The sequence below is a fragment of the Cygnus atratus genome, chromosome 12 (assembly GCF_013377495.2).
Source record: "Cygnus atratus isolate AKBS03 ecotype Queensland, Australia chromosome 12, CAtr_DNAZoo_HiC_assembly, whole genome shotgun sequence".
NCBI lineage: Eukaryota > Metazoa > Chordata > Aves > Anseriformes > Anatidae > Cygnus > Cygnus atratus.
The window spans coordinates 18,594,668-18,617,395 of NC_066373.1; the positions used below are offsets into that span (position 1 = coordinate 18,594,668).

General features: G+C 46.5%; 1 protein-coding gene across 1 annotated transcript; it reads left to right on the top strand.

Annotated features, from left to right (window-relative positions):
- The first annotated feature begins 17,614 nt into the window (after nt 1-17,614).
- On the top strand, nt 17,615-20,357 carry CBLN1 (cerebellin 1 precursor). The gene is made up of 3 exons (XM_035543462.2): nt 17,615-17,887; nt 17,981-18,100; nt 19,242-20,357. The coding sequence occupies exons 1-3, from the start codon at nt 17,615-17,617 to the stop codon at nt 19,437-19,439; spliced, it is 591 nt and encodes a 196-aa protein (XP_035399355.1). The 3' UTR covers nt 19,440-20,357.
- Nucleotides 20,358-22,728: the final 2,371 nt, after the last annotated feature.

The window sequence follows — 22,728 nt, forward strand, 5'->3', positions numbered from 1 at the left end:
TATTGCTGGCAGGAGAAGAAGGGGAAGAAATTTGGAGCAAGGGAAATGTGTGACTGTTGACTTTGCAGTAGCCCTGTCAAAAAAAAATGTATTCTACTTTTAATACATACCATTTGGAAAGCAAAGCCCCTTTTAAAATGCTTCAGAACTCATGTCCTTTTTAATTGCCTGGAATTCATGGTGGCTGTGTGAGAAAGCCATAAACATATACAATCATAAAAACACATTTAGACAACCCAAACAGAATCAGTGCCATATTATTTTAGTTTATTATTCCTAGTGGAGTACAGATTGGTCTTCCTACTTTGATATTTATTTATACCAAAGAACTACAAGGACATAAATGCCACTCTTGGGATAATCCTAATGCTGGGGCTGAACAGAATACACATTGCATCTGTCTCATTTGCAGTAAAATGAAGGCGTGTTTAGGTGTAGTCCTGCTAATGAAGGACAAAGTTGAAGGTCAAATGTAGTCTTCAAAATGAATGTGTCACTGTGCAACTGAGAGAACTGTACTTTTTGCATTAAGAAGTTTTCTTACAATATCAAATAATGAAGAAAGGGAAAAGGAAAATGTAGCTCCTTGGCTTTATTATTCCTTTTCCTTTGAAGCCACTTAAGGATTCTGCTCAAGACTTTAGTGCTCATATGAAAAATTAATGATGGGTTTTTGCTAGACAGAAAGCCTTCTTATTTTCCACATGATTAACAAAGAAAACTCAATGCAGAAGCAAGATACGCAGCAGGGGGTGGTTCTCTCTGAGGCCAGCTCACAGCTTCACACCAGAACATTTATTGACATGGGAAAATACCCACTTTTATCCAAAGACAGTTAAACAGATAGGATATGTGCAGGGCTGTACATGCTGAATAACAAGGAACAGATTCTTGACAAAGGAAAATGTCAACCAAAATAAACAAACAGCCTCGCAGCAGTCTGACCCTGCACCGTGCCTGTGGGCTGTTTTGAGTCTACTGCAGAGCCAGGCGCAATGTTAGTCTTTTGCTAGTTATTGTCAGCAAGTAGATTATCAGCTGAAAAGCTGGAGGGTGACTTCAGACAGTCTGCCTGTAGCAGAAGAAAAGCCAAGGCCATGTAGGCAGAATATGTAAGCCAGATCTGCACTCTGCTCACATGCTATTTTGATTTGATGTTCCTTGGCTACAAAGGTCTCACTTTGGGGGGCTGGGGTACTTTTCCCACAGGTCTTTTCCCACAAGTGAGAGCACAGATTAAGGTCACACGAGTTTGTCCAACTGAAAGCAGCCTGGTTTAATTCTGTTGGTCCTGCATATACCAATTAATTTTTAAACCTTCTTATTTTGGTCTGGTCAGCCAACTTGGTGCATCTTCTGGGGATTCAGAATGGCCATCTGCTCCTGGCACCCTAAAGAGGAAAGCCAGCCAAACAAGGTATAATTTTTACAAGTTGTGATTGAAGTGCAATGAGTTTTATTTATTTTAAGCATAAGACAAGACAAACCTCTATTACTGGTGTACATTTATGATCTGCCCCCAAGTACAGGAGGCCCTTATAAATCTCTGTTAAATACAACAGTGCGCTACAAAGAGCTGAGTTGGGTTATGAATCTCAGGTCAGATTCAGGGTTTCAGGTGTAAAACGGGAATGAAACAGATCTCCCTGGGCGAACTGAACCAGAAAGCTTTTTTTCCTTTTCTTGTTATGCATGTAAACAGAAAATGATCCCCCAAATACTGCCATTATGAACTAGAAGCTATGTTTATCTGTAGGCTCTAAAAGGAGTTATGTTAGCTTTGAAAGTACTATGCCTAAGTATATATGAAAGGTGCAGAATTAGTGTCAAACAAACAAAAAGCAGTGTTCCATGTAGAAACCTGATTTCCTTAAAGCTTTATTCCACATAGAGAGCAATGCTGAAGTTTTCCCATGCTATCTGGAGTGCCGCTTGCTTTTGAGGAAAGAAATGTGGTGAAAGTTAAAGCTGATAAGAACTGGTCTTTAGCAGAAGGAGGCAACGTAGGGCTTATTTTGACTAATAAGTTATTATCTCTAAATGATAGGGAATCAGATATGCTAGATATAAAAAGACATTAAGCTTCAAACAGAGCACCCGATAACAGTACTTATGAGCTTTTCTAAAAGGCTTCATACTTTGTCTGATTTGGTTATAGTTTGTTTGCTTGAGCAATCCTTTTGAAGTTACCTACAGTGGTGGCACTGAAATGCAGTGACTAGTGTACAGTCAGAGACCGAGGTTGGCTGATGACAGAACTGGCTAACAGCCATTTTCACAGCAATTATTTTTTTTCTTGTGGACTTTTAGATCAGATCCCTGCAGGAACAGATTGAGTGGAATTTTTGTTTTGTTATTATGAATGTTTTGATACTGCAGTAATGATTTTTTGATATTTGATAATAAAACCTTGGGATGATAGTAGTAGAAGCCTCAGAGTAGCTTTCATAATCTATTGATTTTGTGTTTTGTAGTGGTGATTTTTTTTTCTTTGTCACCATCAGTCATTCATTTATGTTTTCATATATATAATTTTTGTGTGTATTTCTCTCACTGCTTTTGCCTACCACCAAGTACTGCTATTTACAAAGTATATAGAAATAAATGTGCTTCCATTATCCTGTCAAGTGCTACCAAACAAACACAAAGCAGCACAGCCCAAGTTTTGTCCTGCAGGACAATTGAATTTAGTGGGAGTTCTGTTTCAGCTACACACACAAAGAAGATTGGGCCCTGTCTGAGAGCAGCTGGGATGTTTTTGATCAGTGAGGTTATATTCCAGCCTGTAACTCAAGATTCAGACAAAGAGTAGGTTTTAAGAATTAATATAATTTATGTCCCTCAGTTGTAACATCTCTAAAACAGGAATTGCATTGCCATGTGTCATCTGCAAAACATCCAGAATATTTTGGCAGGGGAGACAGAATATGACGATGCAATTGTAACTACAGCTGTGAAGCGCAGAACTAGAGGCTTGCCTGAGAGAGAGCCGTGCCCTGTGCTCCTCGGAGCCGCCTGCAGATGCAAGTTGCCAGGTCTCACTGTTGCACCCTCACCAGCCAAGAAGCAGTTTCTGCTCTGGCTTGTCCAAACTTAGCCTGGTGCTGATGAGCAGCCGGTATTGGCTTGCTCGTCAGCTGCTGCCAAGCAGGTGGCACAGGCTGCATTTTCCTCACCTTTGCTCAGCTACAGTGGAGACCTGTGTTTCCTTCTTCTCTCCAACCAAAAATGTCTGTGAAGTCTTACAGGTATCCACTTATTCTCAAGATCTACGTTGCTTTTTTATTTCAGCTGAAATTGTCCGACAGGCTAAAAAGTTTCTGTGAGGCAGTATGAGAGAAAAATCAGGACAGACAGACAGACAGCAATGGCATGACCCTCATTTCCTTAGGAAACCAAGCTAAAAAAGAAAATGTAACCTCAGACCCTTTGCTGAGGGCTTTGAAAGCCACGATAAGAACATATATATCCCAGATCAGAAATGACATCTGTGGAGATTACTCTGTTCTTGTGGCTGTATTAAAGGAGTCAAGAAAAGAAACCAACTGAAAATAGCTCTTAAGTCCTTTTAAATGACCACTATTATTATAATTATTAATAACAATTTTAGTGTGTTCACTTTTCAAATTAAAAAAAGGTGATATGGTACAACTGAAACCAGAGAGGGACACCTGGGAGCCAGAACGCGATGTGCATGCAGAGGTGCCCCCCAGCCCCGCTCCCCGCTCATGGGGCAGACTGAGGGGTGGGCTGCTGTCATGTGCTGTGCCGGTAAAACCAACCAGGAAAGGAGGTTGGCATCAGCATCCCTTCCCTAGGTAAGGTCTACAACAGAGAGAGCAGAGAGGACTTTGCATTTTGCTGTGTAGCAGCAGGGGGGTACATCTGTGGAGCGTGCTCATGAGAGGAAAGCCACGCATCCTCTCTGAGGCCACGCTCACCTAAGCACTGTACTCACAGGCAATTTGTAACCATTTAGGTGGGTGTTTGGCATGATTTGACTTTAAAGCTTTATTAAAGCCCTTCAGTCCATTCACCAGTGACCTTGAGAGGTTCTATCATGTACTGGCAATTGTGTAGATGATGCATTTCCATACGAGGCACTAAACCCTTCTGTATTGGAAAAGTCATTTGGTCTGTTAGATCTTGCATGGAAAAAATACAAATATTTCATAAGGACAAGTGGGCAGATTATTCTCAGGCTATTGATTCCTCATTTTGATCTGCTGAAAACCTGCTGCCGAACAGACCTCCCTACTGGAGAGACTGAGCAAAACAGCCATTACAGGGAGAGGCTCTGGGCATTTATTGATTACACATGAGAACACTAATCATGCAATAGCAAAGATTGAGCATGTTGTTGTGATGACTATTTGCATAAAAAGGTATCATTTGACTGTTGGGAAGCTAGATCTTTTCAGAACATTAATGGTAGCTGTCTCTGATCTGGTCACATTCCTTGCCACAGCCAGCTGGGCAGCTAGTTCCTCGGGCTTTTCCTTTTCCAGCATCTAGACAACCAGGACAACACACATTATGTTGTCTGTAACAAGTAAGTTAGCAAATATATTTGGTGCACTAATTGAAAATGAAACTCCTATCTCCAGCAAACCTACAGGATGTTGTTTCATCTCTCAAGAATACTTGAAAAGAGCATCAATTTTGGATTTTTGAAATGGCTAACGATTTTCTATTTGATTCTTGTAATCCAGATGTCAGTTCATTTCAATCAGTTTTTGTAGTCAAATTCTTGTAAACTTTCCTAACTCCTGACAAAATGCTAATGTTGCCAACTTCAAGTATTCAAAACTCAGAAATGAGGAGGCCCTTACAATTATGAGCAAAACTATTACAGTTTACTCTTTCACAACAGTATTTATTTCTTTCCCGCTTTACCTTTCTGATTTTTTATGCAATTCATCAAAGATACAGACCAAAAATGAGGATAGAAACTTTCTACACTGTTTTTTTAACAAATGACAAATTTTACACACATTTATATAACGCCAAGCTTTATGACTTTAAGAAAACACACGAAATTATAACACTCGTCATCAGACTAGGTAATGCTTCGTAAGCTGCAAATGATTGCTACAAAACTTACCTGTATGAAATACTTCACAGTTTCTCCACTTTCCTGTCTTTGTTACTGTAAGCTGGTAGAGTTAGTCATTGGAAACATCCACAAGTGCATTCATTGAGCATTTTGCTTGGAGAATAATGTATATAACCAGAAAATAAAGCATGTTACCAGAGAGGGTGTAAACCTTGGTCACAAGCCCTCAAAATCTGGGGACAGCAGTCACTGGGCTCTGACCATGCCCTGAACTGGGCTCTGAAGAGCATGTAGGTGTTTGCCAGAGGCAGGGGAAAGTCAGTCAGAGAAAGAAACAAATGGAGGAAGGTTGTTTACTACATATCATGTGTGCTCAGTCTTGGAGAGAGACCCTGGACAAGTGCAACCTTTGTGTGCAGCTTTTTAGGTACCTGCTGGTCCTCTGCTTTGTCAGTGGATGCCCAGGCATCTCCTCTGGCAACGCCACTGGGAGGACTGCAAGATTTCCATAGATGGCAGGTGGTTATATAGCTCTACAGGTGCTTGGACGACTTATGGCCATATACTTAATCTCTGTTGTGACATTTCTCCCTTGTTTTATCACCATATGGCTGGTCATACCAGCTGCCTTGTGAACATCAGAGTCCCACATTTAGAAAAAAGATGCCCTCAGCTATCAATCTTGTAGCTTAAACCCCACAGCAAAACATTCACGACCTTTTCTAGAAGCATCTAGAAGTAGAGGCTGAGACAAATAACAATTTAGTATTGTTTGTGCTAGGGGCTGGAGCCAATGAAAGATTTAATCTGTGTTTCCGTACGCATGTGGATGCCAACGGCACTGGTTTGGTGCAGAAGACAAAATTGCTGGAGTTTCTGGTGCTGCTGTGCACTTGGGCATATTGGAAACAACCAGTTCCGAATGAATGTATGAAGACACCACACTGTGCACGCTATGTAGCTCCATAAGTGCAATATGGTTTTGTTTATTAAGTTAGAAATGAGAACGGCCCAGACCGAGCTCTTCTTCCTTAGATTAGACCCCTTCCAACTACAGTACTTTGTGCCTAGTGCCTGCAAGTCTCAATCCCTTGCAGGTGGGATTCAACAAGGTATCTTAAGCACCAGTACCTCCACAAAGTACTTTACCAGATGAGGTCCTGAAAGATATCAGTCCCATAAATGCGTGTTTGGCTTGCTGAGGGACTGGAGGATTTGCTCCACGTCTGAGGAGAGGAATCAAATTGTCTGTTCAGTAGGATAATCTTTCTGTTGTAGGGATGAAAATCTCAGAGGACTTCACTCATGCTCAATGGTCTTGTAATTAAATGTTACACACTTGATGAGCATTGCATTGCAAGCCTCAAGGCTAATTTACATGTTACCACCAAAATGTCTTATTTCAGTTTGTTTATAAAAATACTGTGCAGGCATCATTGCATGTCATTGCAAATGGTTTGTTTCAATGATGCTTGGGTGAGTCTTAAAATTACTAAAAGCTGTACATAATTACCATTAAAGAGCCCTGTACAGAACCAATAATACTTCCCCTACAATAGCTATTTTATGACTAAGATGGCTTTCCTGATGGTGACTGACAATGCTAGGATCACAAACAAGCAGCCTGCCAGCAAATAAAGAATAGCCTTTTCGGGAAACAAAGTAGTTTGATTCAATTACAGTATTATGTGCATAATTAAAGTGTATGTCACTTTTCCAAGAGTTGCCCATAATTCACAACAGTAAGGCAGGGTAGGAGGAAGGAGAGAATAATGAAAGTAGATAGGAGCGCGCTGTATGAATGGTGATAGGTATGATGCCATTATAAGGTATTTACTGGCACATTTAAATGCTTTATGTAGTAGAAGTTGCTTTTAGTGATTTGGGGCCACGACTTATGTCAGTGTTTTCATAATGGATGAGTGATGAGAGAAAAAGCTTTTCTAAACTCCAGGATCCATTTAGCACACACAGCTTTATCAGTTTCTTGTTCTGAGGAGGTCGTCCCGCGAGTAACATTTCAACACAGGCATATCAGATGGACTGAACTGAGGTTTCTAATAACTCATGCTTTCTTTAATACTTATTTGACTGACTTCAAAGCAATGCTAAAGCACTGCAACCGTTCATTGGAATATATTAATAATAATAAATTAGAGTTTCATTCACTGAATTCAAACCCTTAGAAGAAAAAATAACCTTGTGCAGATGCAGAGAAAAGGCAGAGAAATAGTAGGTGACTTACCCAGTCTGCAGCACATGAGTGGAAGAATTAGGAACAGAACCTTTGGTCTCTGGCCTTTCTTCCAAATCATCATATTTCCTGTGGTTTTGCCACAGTAAAATGGTTTTGCATATGTCCTGTCTTGGAAATATGAAAAATATATGCAAAACGCAAAGCAGCCAATTGGACTGTCTTTTAGAATATATAATCATTTATGAAAGGTACGTCTTGAAGCCTAAAGAGATCGTGTGCAATTGCACACTGTCAGAGAGACTGCAGCACTTCACTGCCAATTTGTAAATAAAATAGTGGTCATGCAAAAGGGCTTAGGCCAGTGGGGTGAGTTTCCATAGATAAAGGAAAGGCAATGTGCAAAGATAATGCAACCCAATTCGTACACTCTAGCCTTTAAGAGTTGTGCTGACCCTGTACGAAAATGGAGTAATGCAGAGTCATTGAATGCAGTTAGGCTTCTCCAATGGTAATATTTTGCATAATCCAAACAAAGAAATCCCTGCTTACTTGAAAAGCTAAAAAAATAAAAAGTCATCAAGCGCAAAAAGTCCTTTTAGATTAAAATCTTGGCAAATACATAAGCACTTTTATACCTTAAAGACGTGCTGAACAATGTTGGTAAAGTGTGGATCACTCCAATACAGGGGACTGCAAACAAAGCAAAATTCCCTTTATTTCCTGATCCTGACCGTCAAACGATCTTTGTTAAAAATATGCTCCTCCTGGTAGCTGGCCAATACCTGACTCAATTCCTTATCCGGTGCTGTCTAGCTCCCTTTGTATCACTGCTGTTTCCATCCTATATCTCACTGTTCCCCTCCATTATGTTCAATAAATACAATATGTTTGGTGCCACTGCTGATCTGCTGAGCCAGTCAGTGGCCAGCCCAGTGACTCAGACTTGGTCTCAGCTTCAAAGGAAAAATGATGATGCCTGTCTTTCTAGGTCTGAACTCCTCCGGTGAGCAGTATCACAGATGTAATATGGATCTTCAGTAATTACTGAAACTGCAGTTTGTCACAAGCTGCTAGGGGCACTGATGGACAATCGGCTTCTGGGTATAGTTAGGGGAAGGAATATGTAAGAAACTGTGATATTTGCGACAGGCTCATCTTGGATTTTTTTTTCCCCCAGGGGATAAAATGTACATATGGAAGCAGTGCAAATGACAAGCTAGTACCTATATTCATCTATAGTGCTTTCCACCTCTCTGATATTTAATATATATGCAAAAATTACTCCAGTGTAAATGAGAAGCTGGGCTAAGCAGTAGCCACATCTACACTAAATGCAACTTGTATCTCCTGTGAAGTTCATGCACATCAGCAGTTTACTAAACAAGTATTTTTGGCCCTTAGGAAAGAGCAGAACTGCCTGCATATCCCAGCCACCCTCCACACCGGTGCCACTAGGGGATCCTTATGATGCTCAGCAAATAAAAAATTCCTTCTCCACAGCCCTGAGCCTTGTAGCAGGCCCAGAGCTTACTGCAATGTACAGGCATTTTCCTGTCCTCTGTGAGCCTTAAAAAAAAAAAAAAAGGAAATCTAAAAGTTTGCTCTTTTTGTGAAGCAGTTCTGCTTTTTATTCTTTTTCTACCCTTACCTTGTAGTGCAAATACAGCTTCAGAAACTACATAAAACATCCAAAGCCACAGATTGTGAAGTAAATTCAAGACTGAGAGAGGATGAAAGATAAAATGGACTCAGAGCCTGACAGGCTTTGGATGAAGCTTTACAAGGAGCCAGAACTGCAAAGGACGCTGTTGCAGTGAGGACCTGTCTGTGCATGTGAACCGCAGGCCTGGCGTGCTGCACAGTTGGAAATCCAACATTCAGAGGTAGGAATGTACAGTGTGGTCCAAGCCAAATAATTAATGGCATTTTGTTTCATGACTTAATATTTAAAACTGTTGTTCCAATTACTGAAAACATTTAGTTTTCTATGAGAAATATCCCCCTCCCCCAAAGGAATGTATTTTAACTCCATTCAGGACTTTTTTCTAAGCTGCACTTGACTCTAGAATTAGGCTTCCTTCAAAAATCATCACTGACTTTATGGCACAGACAGCTATGTCTCTCCAGCCTTTATTAACTCAGCTGCACAAAATCTCCATGTCCGCAGCTCGCCATTTGTTGTTTTGTTTGTTGCACTGTTGAAGACTACCAGCATTTCACCAGCAAAGGCTCTCATGTCTGCAGCTATCCTATTTTCTCTCGTGTCACTCAAGCGAACTGCCTTGAAGCTTGCCTGCACTGAGGTCGGAGTGGAGCTGCAGGAGCCCGGGGACCCTGCTGGGGGCTGACGTGCCAGGCACCCGCTCAGCCTGCGGGAGCTGCGGGTGCAGATGCGAGCAGGGCTCCCCGGCACTGCCGGGAGCCAGGCAGACTTTTGCCTGAACGAGTACTGGGGGATGGGGCACTCGTTCAGAGCCACAGACAACTGCTTAAAATACCAGATGTGTGCAGAAGATGGAAATTGGCAATGTTACGAATTCAGAAGGCATGGGATGAACACCTGACATAATGACAATGGCCTCACCCCCCTTTCTGACCAGCTACCCCAAACACAGCGAGCCCTCTGAAACAGTTTAATTGTAGCCCTTGCCCTTATTCATTAGAGTTATTTTGATGTACTGTGATGAATGGGGGAGATCACTATATATAAAAAGAGTTCAATAAGCAGTATGGAACAGTGCTCATATGTTCGTTTACAGGTTTACTCTGTCCTTACTAGATTGGTAGTTTCCAGCCTGGAGTCATGACAGTTTGGTTGGCACTCAAAGTTTTGCCCTCCTTTCCCCCTCTCTGTCATGGAAGTCATCATTTTCAACCAGGTATTTTTGAGTGTTACCTTTATTTTAGTTGCCAGTGTCTTTAACAGCTTAACTCTGTTCCTCTTACCACCATCTCTGCAGGTACTTCTGGAAAGCCAGAAGGAGACTTCTACCTCCTGTGCTTGTTGCCAGCATGATTCTGTGGTTTCCCAGCTGTGGTAAGGAACTGAGGTATGCTGAGCAATACTGATGCTGTCCTGGCATAACAGCAGGTATGTAAATACATGGTACTTCAATGCCACAAATATTTTGGAAGGTAGAACAAGGAACGAGGGAAGAGTGTATTATTTTCTTTAGAAATAGCCTTCATCCTCTGCCTTCCCTTGACACCTGCCTCTCACAACACCCCTGTGTTGCAAAGTGCACTTCTTCCCCTGCGGAGGCTCTGCTTCTTTTGGAAAGGCTTCCAAAAGGATAACAGCAACACTGAAATCCCACTTGGCCTGCTTGTTTTTTTGCCAGCCCTACTCGATTGCCCTGCAAAAACAGAGAGGAATATTTTCCTTGCTTTCAAGAGTAAAGTCCTCAATTATCATGCCACGAAAGGAAACAGGCTGTTTGGTAGCAAAGTAAAAATGCTGACTTTAAACCTGAGATAAGGTTCTATCATTTACACTAATGAGCTCACTGGTGGGGAATTTGTAAAATTTTATGATAAAAAGTAGCTGTAGTCAGTATTTGATGGAATTTATTATTTCAATTTTTTGCTGAAAATACACATAACCACTAATAATTTTCTCATCCAAACCTAGAGAGAAATAAAATACAGTGAGAATTGTCCCAGTAGAAGTTCAAAGAATTTGTAAGTAATCCATTATTTTAGAGTTATTGCTTAACCACAGGTTGTTCTGAATTCTGCTGGGAAGCCTGTAAATACTTTTAACTAGTTGAGTAATGAATTAGTTACTCAGAAGGAGGAGACCTTAATGAAATATTAATATTAGGATTTTAATTGCTGATAACTTGTGGTTAAAAGTTAAGCCTCCAGATCTGATAGTCATCATTGTCATGTCAGATTTTGGTTTCTGGTGGAAAGGCACTCTGGGATTGCCCTGTAATAGTTTCTGTGCCAGACACTGTATATGTCCAATGAGTGCAGTGAAAAAGGGGAAGTATCTAATAGCCTTTTCTAGCATATACTGTCAGAGCACTGAGAAACATTAAGGAAATCTTCCATTCGCTGTAGGTTACAAAGACCTAGACTGTTCTGTTCAGAACCAGAATAGACGTGTCTGGCTGGAGAGAGCAACAGAGCAGCCCTGCTATGATAGTGTTATAAATGGATGAAAGCAAGGGATGACAGAAAGCAGAGAGGAATAAAGATGTCTTCAGTTGAAGGACTGGAAAACTCTCAGTTTGACACCCGTGTGAGACAGGAATGAAATTCCAGCAAGTTTTCTCTCCCCCTCTGATATTTTTCCAGATATTTTTCCAGCCTACCCACTGAGCTTGAGGTGTTTAGGCTCCACAGTCTCTCTGGTTCAATGCCTGGAAAAGCTGGCCAGAGCTGCAGTACGGCGCATGGACTTGCTTGCATGACCACTCGCCACTGTCTGCAGGCAAGAAATAGGTCCTTACAAAATATCCCACGTGCTGGTTGTACCTCTGCAGCCTTGTTTTCTACCTATGGGTAGCTGGGCTTCTGCAGTGCTGTCTGAGCTGCCTCATCCTCCTAACGGTCATGGGTTTGTCTCATCACTGTGACAGCAATTTGGGAGGGGGCGCAGGGTTGCATTATAGGCACTAATCCCATAGTAGAAATAGCTGAACAGTAAACGATGAACATGGAGACTTAGATATTGAGAAAGTATGTAGTGGATAGGAGAAAAACGTTTGGAAGAGCTAAGTGGGATGGCTGGTTTACGGGCAGTTACTGACGGTTTCTAACTCTGTGAGTCCTGCAAGGTACTGGCAATATGGGATAAACGAGGCAAAACAACAAAAAAGATGGGTGTGAGGGACAGAAATGGCTGAGAAGCTGGTCTTGCATGTAAGTGATCACAACTATTATCATCTCTCAAGCAAAACATTGCATTTTTCACAAAAATACTGTCAAATCTACAGCTCTTGTTGAGCATCTCTGTCTTGATAAGGCTCATATCACTAAGAGATTTGAATTTTGTAGTACATTAAAAATTGTGTCTACTTGTTGCCTTCCAGTCTAGCATCCCTCCATCCTGTACCCATCACTTAGTGCCTAATACAGATGAAGCGCTGACATGTTGCTACTTTTCTGTGAGAAGAGCAGCCACTAGAGGGGAGGATGTACACGGAGAAGTCCCGCTCAGTACCTCTGGTGCAATGAGAGGCTTCCTGGGTAAGTAGAAAAAAAAAAAACAACTTCAGAATTTTACCCATCATTTGTAGGCTGGTCTGGTTTATCCTTTCAGGTAAAATATATTGAATGAGATTATTTTTAGTAATGCAGTTTCACTGTTCATCTTGAAACACAGCCAAAACTAAGGGCCAGGAAAAAAAATCATTGGCTAAATTACACAGAGAAGATTGGATTACCTGTTCAAACACAGCTCTTAATTCTGCATATAAATAGAATCCCCAAATACAAGAGAACTGTAGTAGAAAATAAACCCAACCAACAGTCCCTAATAACCCCTAATTATTAGGAGTTTCAGTTAACATTTGGACAGCATTGGTCTTAATTCTTTTAAGTCTGAAAAGGAAGCATGACCGAGGTAGCCCCGTTTACAATTACAGCAAGCACACATGCTGTTCCAACCCACACTGGCTTTAGCTGAGTGTTCTCTGGCTGCTTGGGTTGGAATTTTGCCCTGTTAAAATACAATTACCTATTTGAATAGCGACTCAGTTTCAATGTGAGTTAGTTATTTGTAACAATGCACGTTTTGACAGAAGCGTATGACAAGGAAAACGGGTCAAGCTCCTGACTTCGGCATCATTGCTCACTTTGGAATTTTTTGTTACTGAAAGAAAACCTGCTAATATCCTATCCAAGCATTAGCTTTCATGCTATCAGTAAATACAGTAGAGATCTAGCTGTAAAGCAGACAGTCTCTCAAGGCAAGACTGAAACCCAACATTACTTTAAAATAAAGAAGACAGAAAAGCTTGACAGCACTGTGGACTTATGGACAATTATGGTTGTATAAACCAGAATGTTTAATAATTGTCTCAAGGATGGTGCTTTCAGGTATCTTTGGCATTGAGCTAACATTTTTCCCACTTTTAACATTATCCTATGTAATATATAAATGGGAGATTAGATGTCAAAGGCTGCAGGCAGCCAATAAAAAGCAGCAGACAACATTACCCATGTTATGTTAATAAACTGTGTTGTTCTTGGAAAACATACAAAACCCAATATCCATGCAGCCCAGTGATCCTTCAAGGTCGACAGTTTCATATTCATTTACTGCTGCACTCTCCACTTTGGTTAAGATCATCTAACAGTTTCTCTTTTAACCTTCTGTTTGCAGTTACCCGTATCCATCAAAATTTCTCCCTTCTGAGACTGAGATTCGCCATGATGGTAACTGCAAAAGGTGAATTTTTATTTCAACATTTTATCACTGTCTTTGCGAACATTTCAAAACACATTACAATACAGGGAAAACGCTAAGCTTAATTTGTTTGATATTCTCTGGCCAGAAGTGAGATCTGAAAGTAAAAAATCAGAACTATTTCTCTATAGGAAGGAGCGTATGATTAACCTTGGGAAGCAATCTGGTTTAATTTGATTAACTAAAATTAGAGAATGTTTGGATATGAATATTTGCAAATGTCTACCTGGCGGTTGTTCTCAGGTATGCACCCAGCAAGCATATGCACTCTGTAGGAGTCCATGTTACTGGCTGGGTTTTACCCTCAGCATCCCTTCTTTCTCCTACAACCACAAGTGATCACGAGAGAATTCCTTTGGCCTGGTGCTGCTCTGCATGGCCATCTGAAGCAGACCGTCTGTGCCATTTTCCGTCCTTCCTCTGCTTGTACAACCTGTGCTGGCAGGCACGTGGCCCAGCAAGTCTCTGCGGCCTTTCTTATTCCACGGGGTGTGGAATGACAGATCATTTCTGCTGGGTGGGACCCTAACAGTTCATCTGCTCCTGCTGTGTACTCTTTCACTGAACTCAGTCTGCTCTTTGAGATACCTTAATTGCTTGCTGTGGAAGCTGAAGGTGACACTGTAAGCAAATCTCCATAAACACATGCAAATCTCTCTTACAACAGAAAATGAGATGGTTGTAGATAGTGCGCAGTATGGATCAGCAAGAGCTGTTTTGCTCTAAATCTCATTTTCACACATCTTCAGACTTTGTACAGAATCCCAGTAGATGCTTGGAAAGAGGAGTATCTTAAGTTTATATGGCCATATATGAATCCCTGAATTGCTTTTTGCTGTTTATCCTTCATAAACTAATATAGCAGCGAACAAACTGCATTTCATATAAGTTATCCAGTTACGGGCCAGACCTTGTATTTTGTACTCAAGAAGTATTAAATCAAAAAGCAGTAGTCTGTGAAAGGGTGGTTTTCTACACAGCTAGTTAACTCTTGATAAATTATTCTCTTGAAGGAAAAAAAAGGCTTCTAGTAGATTTTTCTGTACTTGTTTTCAGAAAAGCTTATGCTTGCCCCCCTTAGAAGCTTTTTTTCATAAGTGGAGCTAAAGTTAAATGTCTAGTCAGATTGAGTTTCCAGTGGTGCTTTCCTTTAAACAGGATTAAGGCTCACTGACAACGTAATGCAGGGTAGGTAATGCTGTTGCTCATGATTTAAACTGCTTTGTGGCTAAATTGTGCTTTAGTTTCTAGAGATCTAGATCTAGTTCAGTACCTCTTAGATTTAAACTTGCTTCTCTAAGGTAAAAACCAGTTTATTTTGGTCTTTCTGTATTTTTTCTGGACTGAGACAAGCAACCCTCTCATTATCTGAGCAGGACAGTAACTGGTTCTAAAGCGATTCTTCAGAGATTCCTGGGTTCTTCAGGATCATTCCACTGTTTTTTTTTTTATTCCTCCAGATTATTTCCAAGTTGGTGCTTTTCTTTAAGCATGGGTGAAACATTCAAGGTGTTCTACAGACTGTGCTCGAACTGTCAACAACTAGGTCATGGCTAGTTACCGTGAGATGGACAGTTCACACATTTTCTCCATACCCACAGAAGTACTTCTGAAAAACAAACCAAAAAGGGTTCTGCTTGAGAAATACCTTAGTTTCTGTCCAATACCTACAGCATCTATTATAGTTTGTTAATACCTTGACCCAGCTGCCATTGTATCTGAACATCAATTGCCCTATTGTATCTCAGTGACATTGATTAACAAGGCAGTTTGTAATTAGATGGAGTAATGTAATTCGTGGCCCTCTGTAAACATCTGGATTTGCAAATCTGCACTCCTAGCTTGGGAGCTCTCTGCCACACATCACTAATTAAGCCATGTTCTTGTATATCAGTACATACATCCTCCTGCTGAGCATCTTTTCTTTGTTCCCAGTACAAGTCAGAGCCTGTTGTCAATACAGAGAAAATCAACATAACTGCCTAGCGCAGCGTGTGACATTTAATGAAAATGAAGTAATGTCTAATTTGCATGGCTGGCGTTACTTTATTAAAGCCAGAACTGCAGAAGCTGGGTGCTACAGCGCCAGTCAAGTGTGCAAGACTGATAGTCCATGGGAACGACAGGGTCTCGCTTGGGGAACTCTGCATCCCCTCCTTCCCTGTCTGCCCACCTCCTCTTTGCAGAAGAGGGCTTCTGGTAAAAGTGACAGATTTGGTCATTTTTCCAGGTCCCTGTTCTTGTTCTTTGTGTTATCTCCATCCTTCAGAGCCTGGGGAGCTGGTGGGATGGCTGGAGAACAAGAGCCCACCTTGCCTCCCCCCAGAGGGGTCCCCACGAAAACACCAAGCTGATTTTGATTTGGTTTAGCCTTATTAGTGCCTCTTAGAAACGTTTAGAAATAATAACTTCATTTAAATACAGTTGTTGATTCAGACTTTGGCTCTCAGTTAGGCCAGGCAGCAATGGCACGTTACGGCTCCCAGCCTGGTACCTTGCAGTGCGACACAGCAGCCTCCTCGCAGGTGTGCGTGGCTCCACCCATCCCCCTCCACTTCATTTGCTGCTTCCCAGGAGACTTTTTGTCTCTCTTACATTAGCTCCCCAACACCTTTCTGGCCATTTTCCTTGCCCTACATGTCTTTTGCCATGACGTTGTTTTCCAGGCTGTTTGGAGGCCAAACGCCTATAACGGTGTGGGGCACTTTGGGTGTCCCGGAGGCACGATGCCACTGGCTATAACTGCGTCCCGTCCCCTCAAAGGCAGTGCCAGCCCACCGGCAAACTGTGGCACTTCCCATCTTGTCTGAGCAACTTTCCTGGTGCACGCTCAACTTAGCGGGGCAAAAACATGGATAAAGTTTTGTTTGCACAAACTAAACTCTCGGGGAGAGATCCATGCGCCGGGTAAAGGCAATCGGAGCAGCCCAGTAAAATAAACTAAAAATCGAATCAAAAATTTTAATCAAAACTTTATCAAAGTTCATACTGATTTGCACTTGGAGCCCAGTTTTGAACTGTATTAAACTTCCCAGAGCGGACGCTGCAAACCCCTCTTCAGGCTTTTATCCCTGACCACGAGTTTAACTTTGCGGACAGCCGCCGGTTAGGAAGGCAGGCAGCTCCAGCGCTGTGCCGCCGGCAGGTCACCGCCACTCTCTTCTCCCGCAGTTCCAGGCAGGGATTTTGCCCCGGCACAGCCAGGGCGAGCCCCGGGGCGGCGTCCACCGCGACCAGGCGACGCTTGCAGCCTGCGGAGAGGCAGAGGCGCTCGGCGGGGCGGGACGCGGACCCCCGGACCGTGAGCACAGCGGCCGGGTCTTGGCTCAGGGGGCTGCGGGGGTCCCGGGGGGCTGCGGGCTCCCGTCCCCCCAGCAGCACCGGGGCCACCCCTGCGCCCACCCGGGGGGCCCGTCCGCGACCCTCGCAGCCTACCCCGCCCGCCCGCCCGCCCGTCGCGGGCTCCCCGGCTCCCCTCGCTCCTACCTGCGCGGTGCTGCGGCGCGGCGCGGCGCGGAGCGGGTCGGGCACCTGCTGCCGCTGCCGCTGCCGAGCCGGGCGGCGGGCGGGCCGGGCGGGCCGGGCGGACCGCGCGGCCATTGGCGGCGGCGGCGGGCGGCGGGCGCCGGTTGGGCCCGGGCGCGGCGGGGGCGGGCGCGGGGGCGCTGACGGCAGCGCGGGGCCGGTGTGGAGGCGGGGCCGCGCCCCGCACGGCTTTGTGCTCGCCGCCAGCGCCGCCGCCGCCTCCCCGGGCTCGGCTCGGCGCCGCTCGGCTCGGCTCGGCTCGGCTCGGCTCGGCGCGGCCCCGCTCCGCTCCGCGCTATGCGCGCCGTGCCTCCCCGCGGCCGCTTCCCCGCCGGCGGGGCGCTGGCGGCCCCGCTGTGAGCGCGGCGGGGCAGGGGGCGAGCGGAGCGGCGCGGAGCGGGGAAGGGAGCGCGGCGCCATGCGGGGCCCGGGGCTGGCGCTGGCGCTGGGGCTGCTGCTGCTGCTGGGCGCGGCGTGGCTGGCGTGCGGGCAGAACGAGACGGAGCCCATCGTGCTGGAGGGGAAGTGCCTCGTGGTGTGCGACTCCAACCCCACGTCCGATCCCACCGGCACGGCGCTCGGCATCTCCGTGCGCTCCGGCAGCGCCAAGGTCGCCTTCTCCGCCATCCGCAGCACCAACCACGAGCCCTCCGAGATGAGCAACCGCACCATGATCATCTACTTCGACCAGGTAGGGCGGCCGGGGGAGGGCGAGGGGCCGGGGGGGCCGCCGGGGGAGGCCGCGGGGCTCGGCGGCGGCGCTGACGGTGCCCTTCCCTCGCAGGTACTAGTGAACATCGGCAGCAACTTCGACTCGGAGAGGAGCACTTTCATAGCGCCCAGGAAAGGGATTTACAGTTTTAATTTTCACGTGGTGAAAGTCTACAACAGGCAAACCATCCAGGTCAGCCCCGCTTCGCTCCGCGGGACCGGCGGGCGCGGGGGGGAGCGGCCCGGGGGGGCGGCGGGAACGGGACCGGCCCCCGGGCATCACAGGGCTCCCTCCGCAACCCCCCCGGCGGCGGCAAGGGGCCGCGGGCACCCCTCGGCCTCTGCGCAGCCCCTGCCAGCATGAGGTGGCCCGGGCCGGAGGTGGCAGCCCTCCGAGGTGGTAGCATCCCACCGTAGGTAGCATCATGCCCGAGGTGGTGGCATCCTACTGGCTAGGACGGGCCCCACGCTGTCCCCAGCTCCAGGCACATCCCTGGACAGAGCCCGGGGAAGCGCTGCCCGGCCCTGGCTCCTCACTGCTCCCGGGAGGTCTCACAGGGGCTTGGGGTGCGGGGAGGCGCCTGTGGCATGGATCCCATTGCGAATATAGCTCAGCGTGTGCAGATACCTGTACGCATACGCGCCTTTTGTGTGGGGTTCGATGCATATGCGCCTCTAGGTAGGGATAAGAAACTATCGGCGTGAAGCCAGGTAGCATAACCTAGGCAGAAAATCTGTCTGTGTAGCGATGTACATTGAAAAGGTGAACGCAGAGCTGCAGCACCGTGCTGGTGTAAGCAGCTTCACACATCCAGATCAGGCAGGTAGTGTATTATTAATGTGGGGTACGCGGCCCTGAGATCATTAGAGTGAGCTGAGCAGAGCTTATTGACTGTTGTGGCATATTGTCTTTGCTGCCTAACAAAGGAAAACTACCTCCTGAATACACTTCAAACGCGCTGACTCTGGCGGCTGTGGCTCTGCACCTCATGTCTCTGAGGTTTCGCATAAAGCCATCTTTCAATAAGTATGAGCTCTTTTCATAGCCTGAAAACATACAGGCACCCTATTGAAATCCTTCAAAATAGGATCAATGTCCTGTTTTATATGCACCGGGTGTTTTGATGTGGGTCTGAAACAGCAGTGAAAGCCTTATTCCTTTAGAGTACATACCTTAGCTGGGTTCGGATTGATATTTCATTTTTATGGGGCTGGAGTTTCAGCTGTCAAAAGAGGCCCTTTCCTAACTAAGCATTTTACCTGCTAGGCGAGCCCCGGCGGTGTCATTGTCTGGCTTTAATTGACGGAGGGCTTTGTTTTATCTTGCTCTTTAGGTGAGTTTGATGCTAAATGGGTGGCCAGTGATTTCTGCCTTTGCAGGGGACCAAGATGTGACCCGAGAAGCTGCTAGCAATGGAGTCCTGATTCAGATGGAGAAAGGAGACAGAGCTTATCTAAAACTGGAGAGAGGCAACTTGATGGGAGGCTGGAAGTATTCGACGTTCTCTGGATTTCTAGTGTTCCCACTTTAAAGCACTTCTCAACCGAGCAAAGGGAGAACCGCAAGTCAGAGAATCTCTTACAAATTCCCAAGTCGTAGCTGGGTTTAAAGAGCCGTGGACAGCAGACTTTTTACATTCAAATATTAAAGAAGCTAAATCCTGCTTAGGTTTGTGTACATCCGCTTTGAAGAATTACTACTTATTTTTGTTGTGTTGCAGCCAACAGGCGGGAGACACTATAATTGATCAAACCCCCATTTATATTCCTCTCTCTCCTCCCACAAAATTAGTTCCCATCTCTGTGTCACTGGTGTAATCTGCCATCGTTCCCCCATGGTTTCTGCCTCACACAAGTAGGCTTTAGATATTTTCATTGTCCTTTACAGCATATTTTGTAGTTTTGTTTTTAAAACATGTTAATCTTGACTCTTTCTCTGAGTTTAACTTTTAAAAAAGCAAAGTATTTTTGAATACGTGGATGCCATGATGGAAGGAAAAATGCAATTCTTGCTGTGTACTGGCTGGCTAAAGGAAAAATTTATACATGAAGAACTATTCACAGCTAAGGCTGACTAGAGTATTTCAATATTTCTATGTAATTCTGAGTGATTGTGAAATTTAAGGCTGCTAAATGTTTTGATGCTTGTTTTGCTCTTGTAAAATGTGGCCCAACTAAATGCCAGGAAGTATATTGAACTTTTACTATTACTCTGTAATATATGTGTGAATATCGAAAATTACTTTTTGCTTTAATTCAATAAAGTTTCAATGGGACTTTTATTTTTCTTAACCAGAAATAAGGTTCCTCAATGCAGGCAGGCGGGGTCGGCGCAGTGCAGGCAGCGGGGCAGGAGAAGCGCGCAGCCCCCGGGCAGGGCTGGCGGCCCCACCGCTAGGCAGCTTCCCGCAGGCTCTCACATCCGATTATTGATAGCATTTATCTGTATGATATTCTAGAGACCAGATCGCATTTTATACAGCCGTCTAAAACTATCTTACGATGTATACTTCGATGCTCGTATTATTTATTCGCTCGTATTATTTTGTTTACAGCCTTTTCAAGATGTAAATGCTATAATTTTGCAGTACTCAAAGAGATGACTACTTTTATTAAACGGTGCTGACCCGGATTTCGGTTGTATCTAAACTTTGGCGTGAAATGAAGGGGCTCGGCGGGGTTCGGGGGCAGCCCTGCGCCCAGGCTGTGGCACACCTCGAGGGGTTTTTGCGTCCCCGGCTCCCCGCGAGGAGTTTAACGTGCTTCTCCGGGATGGGGATCGAGACGAGAACGATGAGTTTCGTGCTTTATTCCCAGGTTTGGCCCCGGCTGGAGAGCCGCGGGGCGGCCCTGGCCGGGCGGGGAGCGGGGCGGCCGCGGGCTCTGCCGCTTCGCTTCCAGGTGCGACGCCGGAGCCGCTCCGCAGCAGCCGCTGCCCTCTGAAGGGGACTCGGAGGCGCCTTTCCCCCCGCAGCCCGCGGCCCCCCGGCGCTGGGAGCCCCCCGGACACCGGCGGGAGCTGCTCGGGAGCCCCGGCGCCGGCAGCCGCCGGCGAGGAAACGACCGAGCTCTGCGGAGCAGGGTTCGTGACTGGAGGTTGCTGTCGCTTGGAGTTCGGACCCGCGCACCGGAGCCGGCGTGCGGCCGCGGAGCACTCTGTCAGCGCCTTCCCCGCGGCCCCGGGCCGCTCCCTGCGGCAGCGCCCGGCTCTGCCCCGCGCCGGGGGCAGCCCGGAGCCGGCCGGGACGGGTGAGGGCGCGGAGCGGAGCTGCCCCGGGACGGCGGCACCGGGAGAGCGGGCGGCAGCGCCCGGGGCCGCGGGGCTGGCGGTGGTGCTGATGGTGGTGCTGATGCTCCTCTTGTCCTTTTTTTTTTTTCCTCCCTCCCTCTCCCTCAACGCGAAGCAAACAAAGCCGCCACCTTCCTTCCACCGCAACTTTCCGCGGTCGTTACAGCCCGGTTAGCGCGCCGCAGCCGGGCGGGGCCGTAAAATCCCCACACCGCCGCCGGGCAGCCCCGCTACCCCGCGCCGCGGCGCTGCCGGCCCCGCCGGGAGCGATCTTGGAGGGGCCGCCTCCCGGCCGCGGGTACCCCGCTGTCCCTCCGACGGGGCTCCCCCGGCCGCCGGCTCCCCGCTGGGCCCGTGGCCGCGGCCCCGCGCGGGGAGCTGGGGGCGGCAAGGTCAGGCCACCGCCCTCACAGGCCGCAGCCGCCATTTTAGGCAGCGGCGGCGACCGCTGCCTCACGACGGGGTCGTGGCCAGGCGGGAGCGGGTGAGGGCCGCAGTGGGCGCCCTGCCTCGCTGAGGGGGCCCGGGGGCTCCTCAGGGCTCCCTTGGGTGCCCAGGCCTCGTCCCCATCTCCTCAGGGCTCCAGCCGCCCTTAGCCCTTCCCACACCCGCTGTCCTGCTCGGCCCACTTCCAGGCATGAAGCCGTGCCTTGGCTTTGAGCCCCGAGCGGCTGTGACTCTTTACAAGGCTTTAATATATCTTCAGCTGATGTAAGTAATGTCTGATTGAATTTATTGCTGATTGGAGTTGAGCATCAGTTTATACAACAAGAAATTATGTTTCATTCAGTTCATTAGCATGACTAGTGTTTGGTTTATGAGCGTATCACTAATGGTAATGACCAGAGCTGATTGATTTCTAATGTGAATATAATTACACAGATGTAGGAGAATTAAAGAAAAAAAATCTGCATTGTTAATTGTTGGTTTTTTAGGGAGTGCATGTGGGGGTGAGGGGGTGGAAAGGGAGAAACAAACCAACTTGCTTCTGTGTGAAAAATGTGAACATAAAGATTAATAGCTCCAGTAGGAGACAGCGAGTTGCATCCAAAAGAAGAAGTCAAATGCCGTTAACCCTGGGAATAGTTAATGCACATCCCATATTGCAAAACATAATTTTCCCTCTTCTACCCCCCCAGGTACGGCTTGAAGCTCAATAAGTTTGCTGGGAAGAGGTCATTCCCGAGGAGCGGTCAGAGGCTGGGCTTCGCGCATCGCCAGGCAGCCAGCTCCCTCCAGCCTCTCCGGGCTGGTGTGCCGGCAGCGGCATGCTGAGCGGGCTCGGCTCCAAGGCAGAGCCGCTGCCGGGCAGAAGGGAGAGCTGCTTCTTCCTCCGGGGTCAGAGCGAGCAGCAGAGCTGCAAGATCGTGGACGGCAGCGCCTGGCAGGGACTGCCTCGCCTGCCCCGCTGCCCTGATCTTTTCTGGCTGGAGCAGGGTGAAGGTGTGCAAGAGGTAAGAGGAGCTGAGCGGGACGGCGTGGTCCAGCCGCCAGGTGGGATTTTGGAGGGGACGGTACTCAAGTACGGGGTT

Bases quoted from the DNA above. Each gene is read 5' to 3' on its own strand.
- CBLN1 (XM_035543462.2), top strand. From the start codon at position 17,615: ATGCGGGGCCCGGGGCTGGCGCTGGCGCTGGGGCTGCTGCTGCTGCTG. The intron at 17,888-17,980 runs GTAGGGCGGCCG...CTTCCCTCGCAG, and splicing joins TGATCATCTACTTCGACCAG to GTACTAGTGAACATCGGCAG. The intron at 18,101-19,241 runs GTCAGCCCCGCT...CTTGCTCTTTAG, and splicing joins ACAACAGGCAAACCATCCAG to GTGAGTTTGATGCTAAATGG.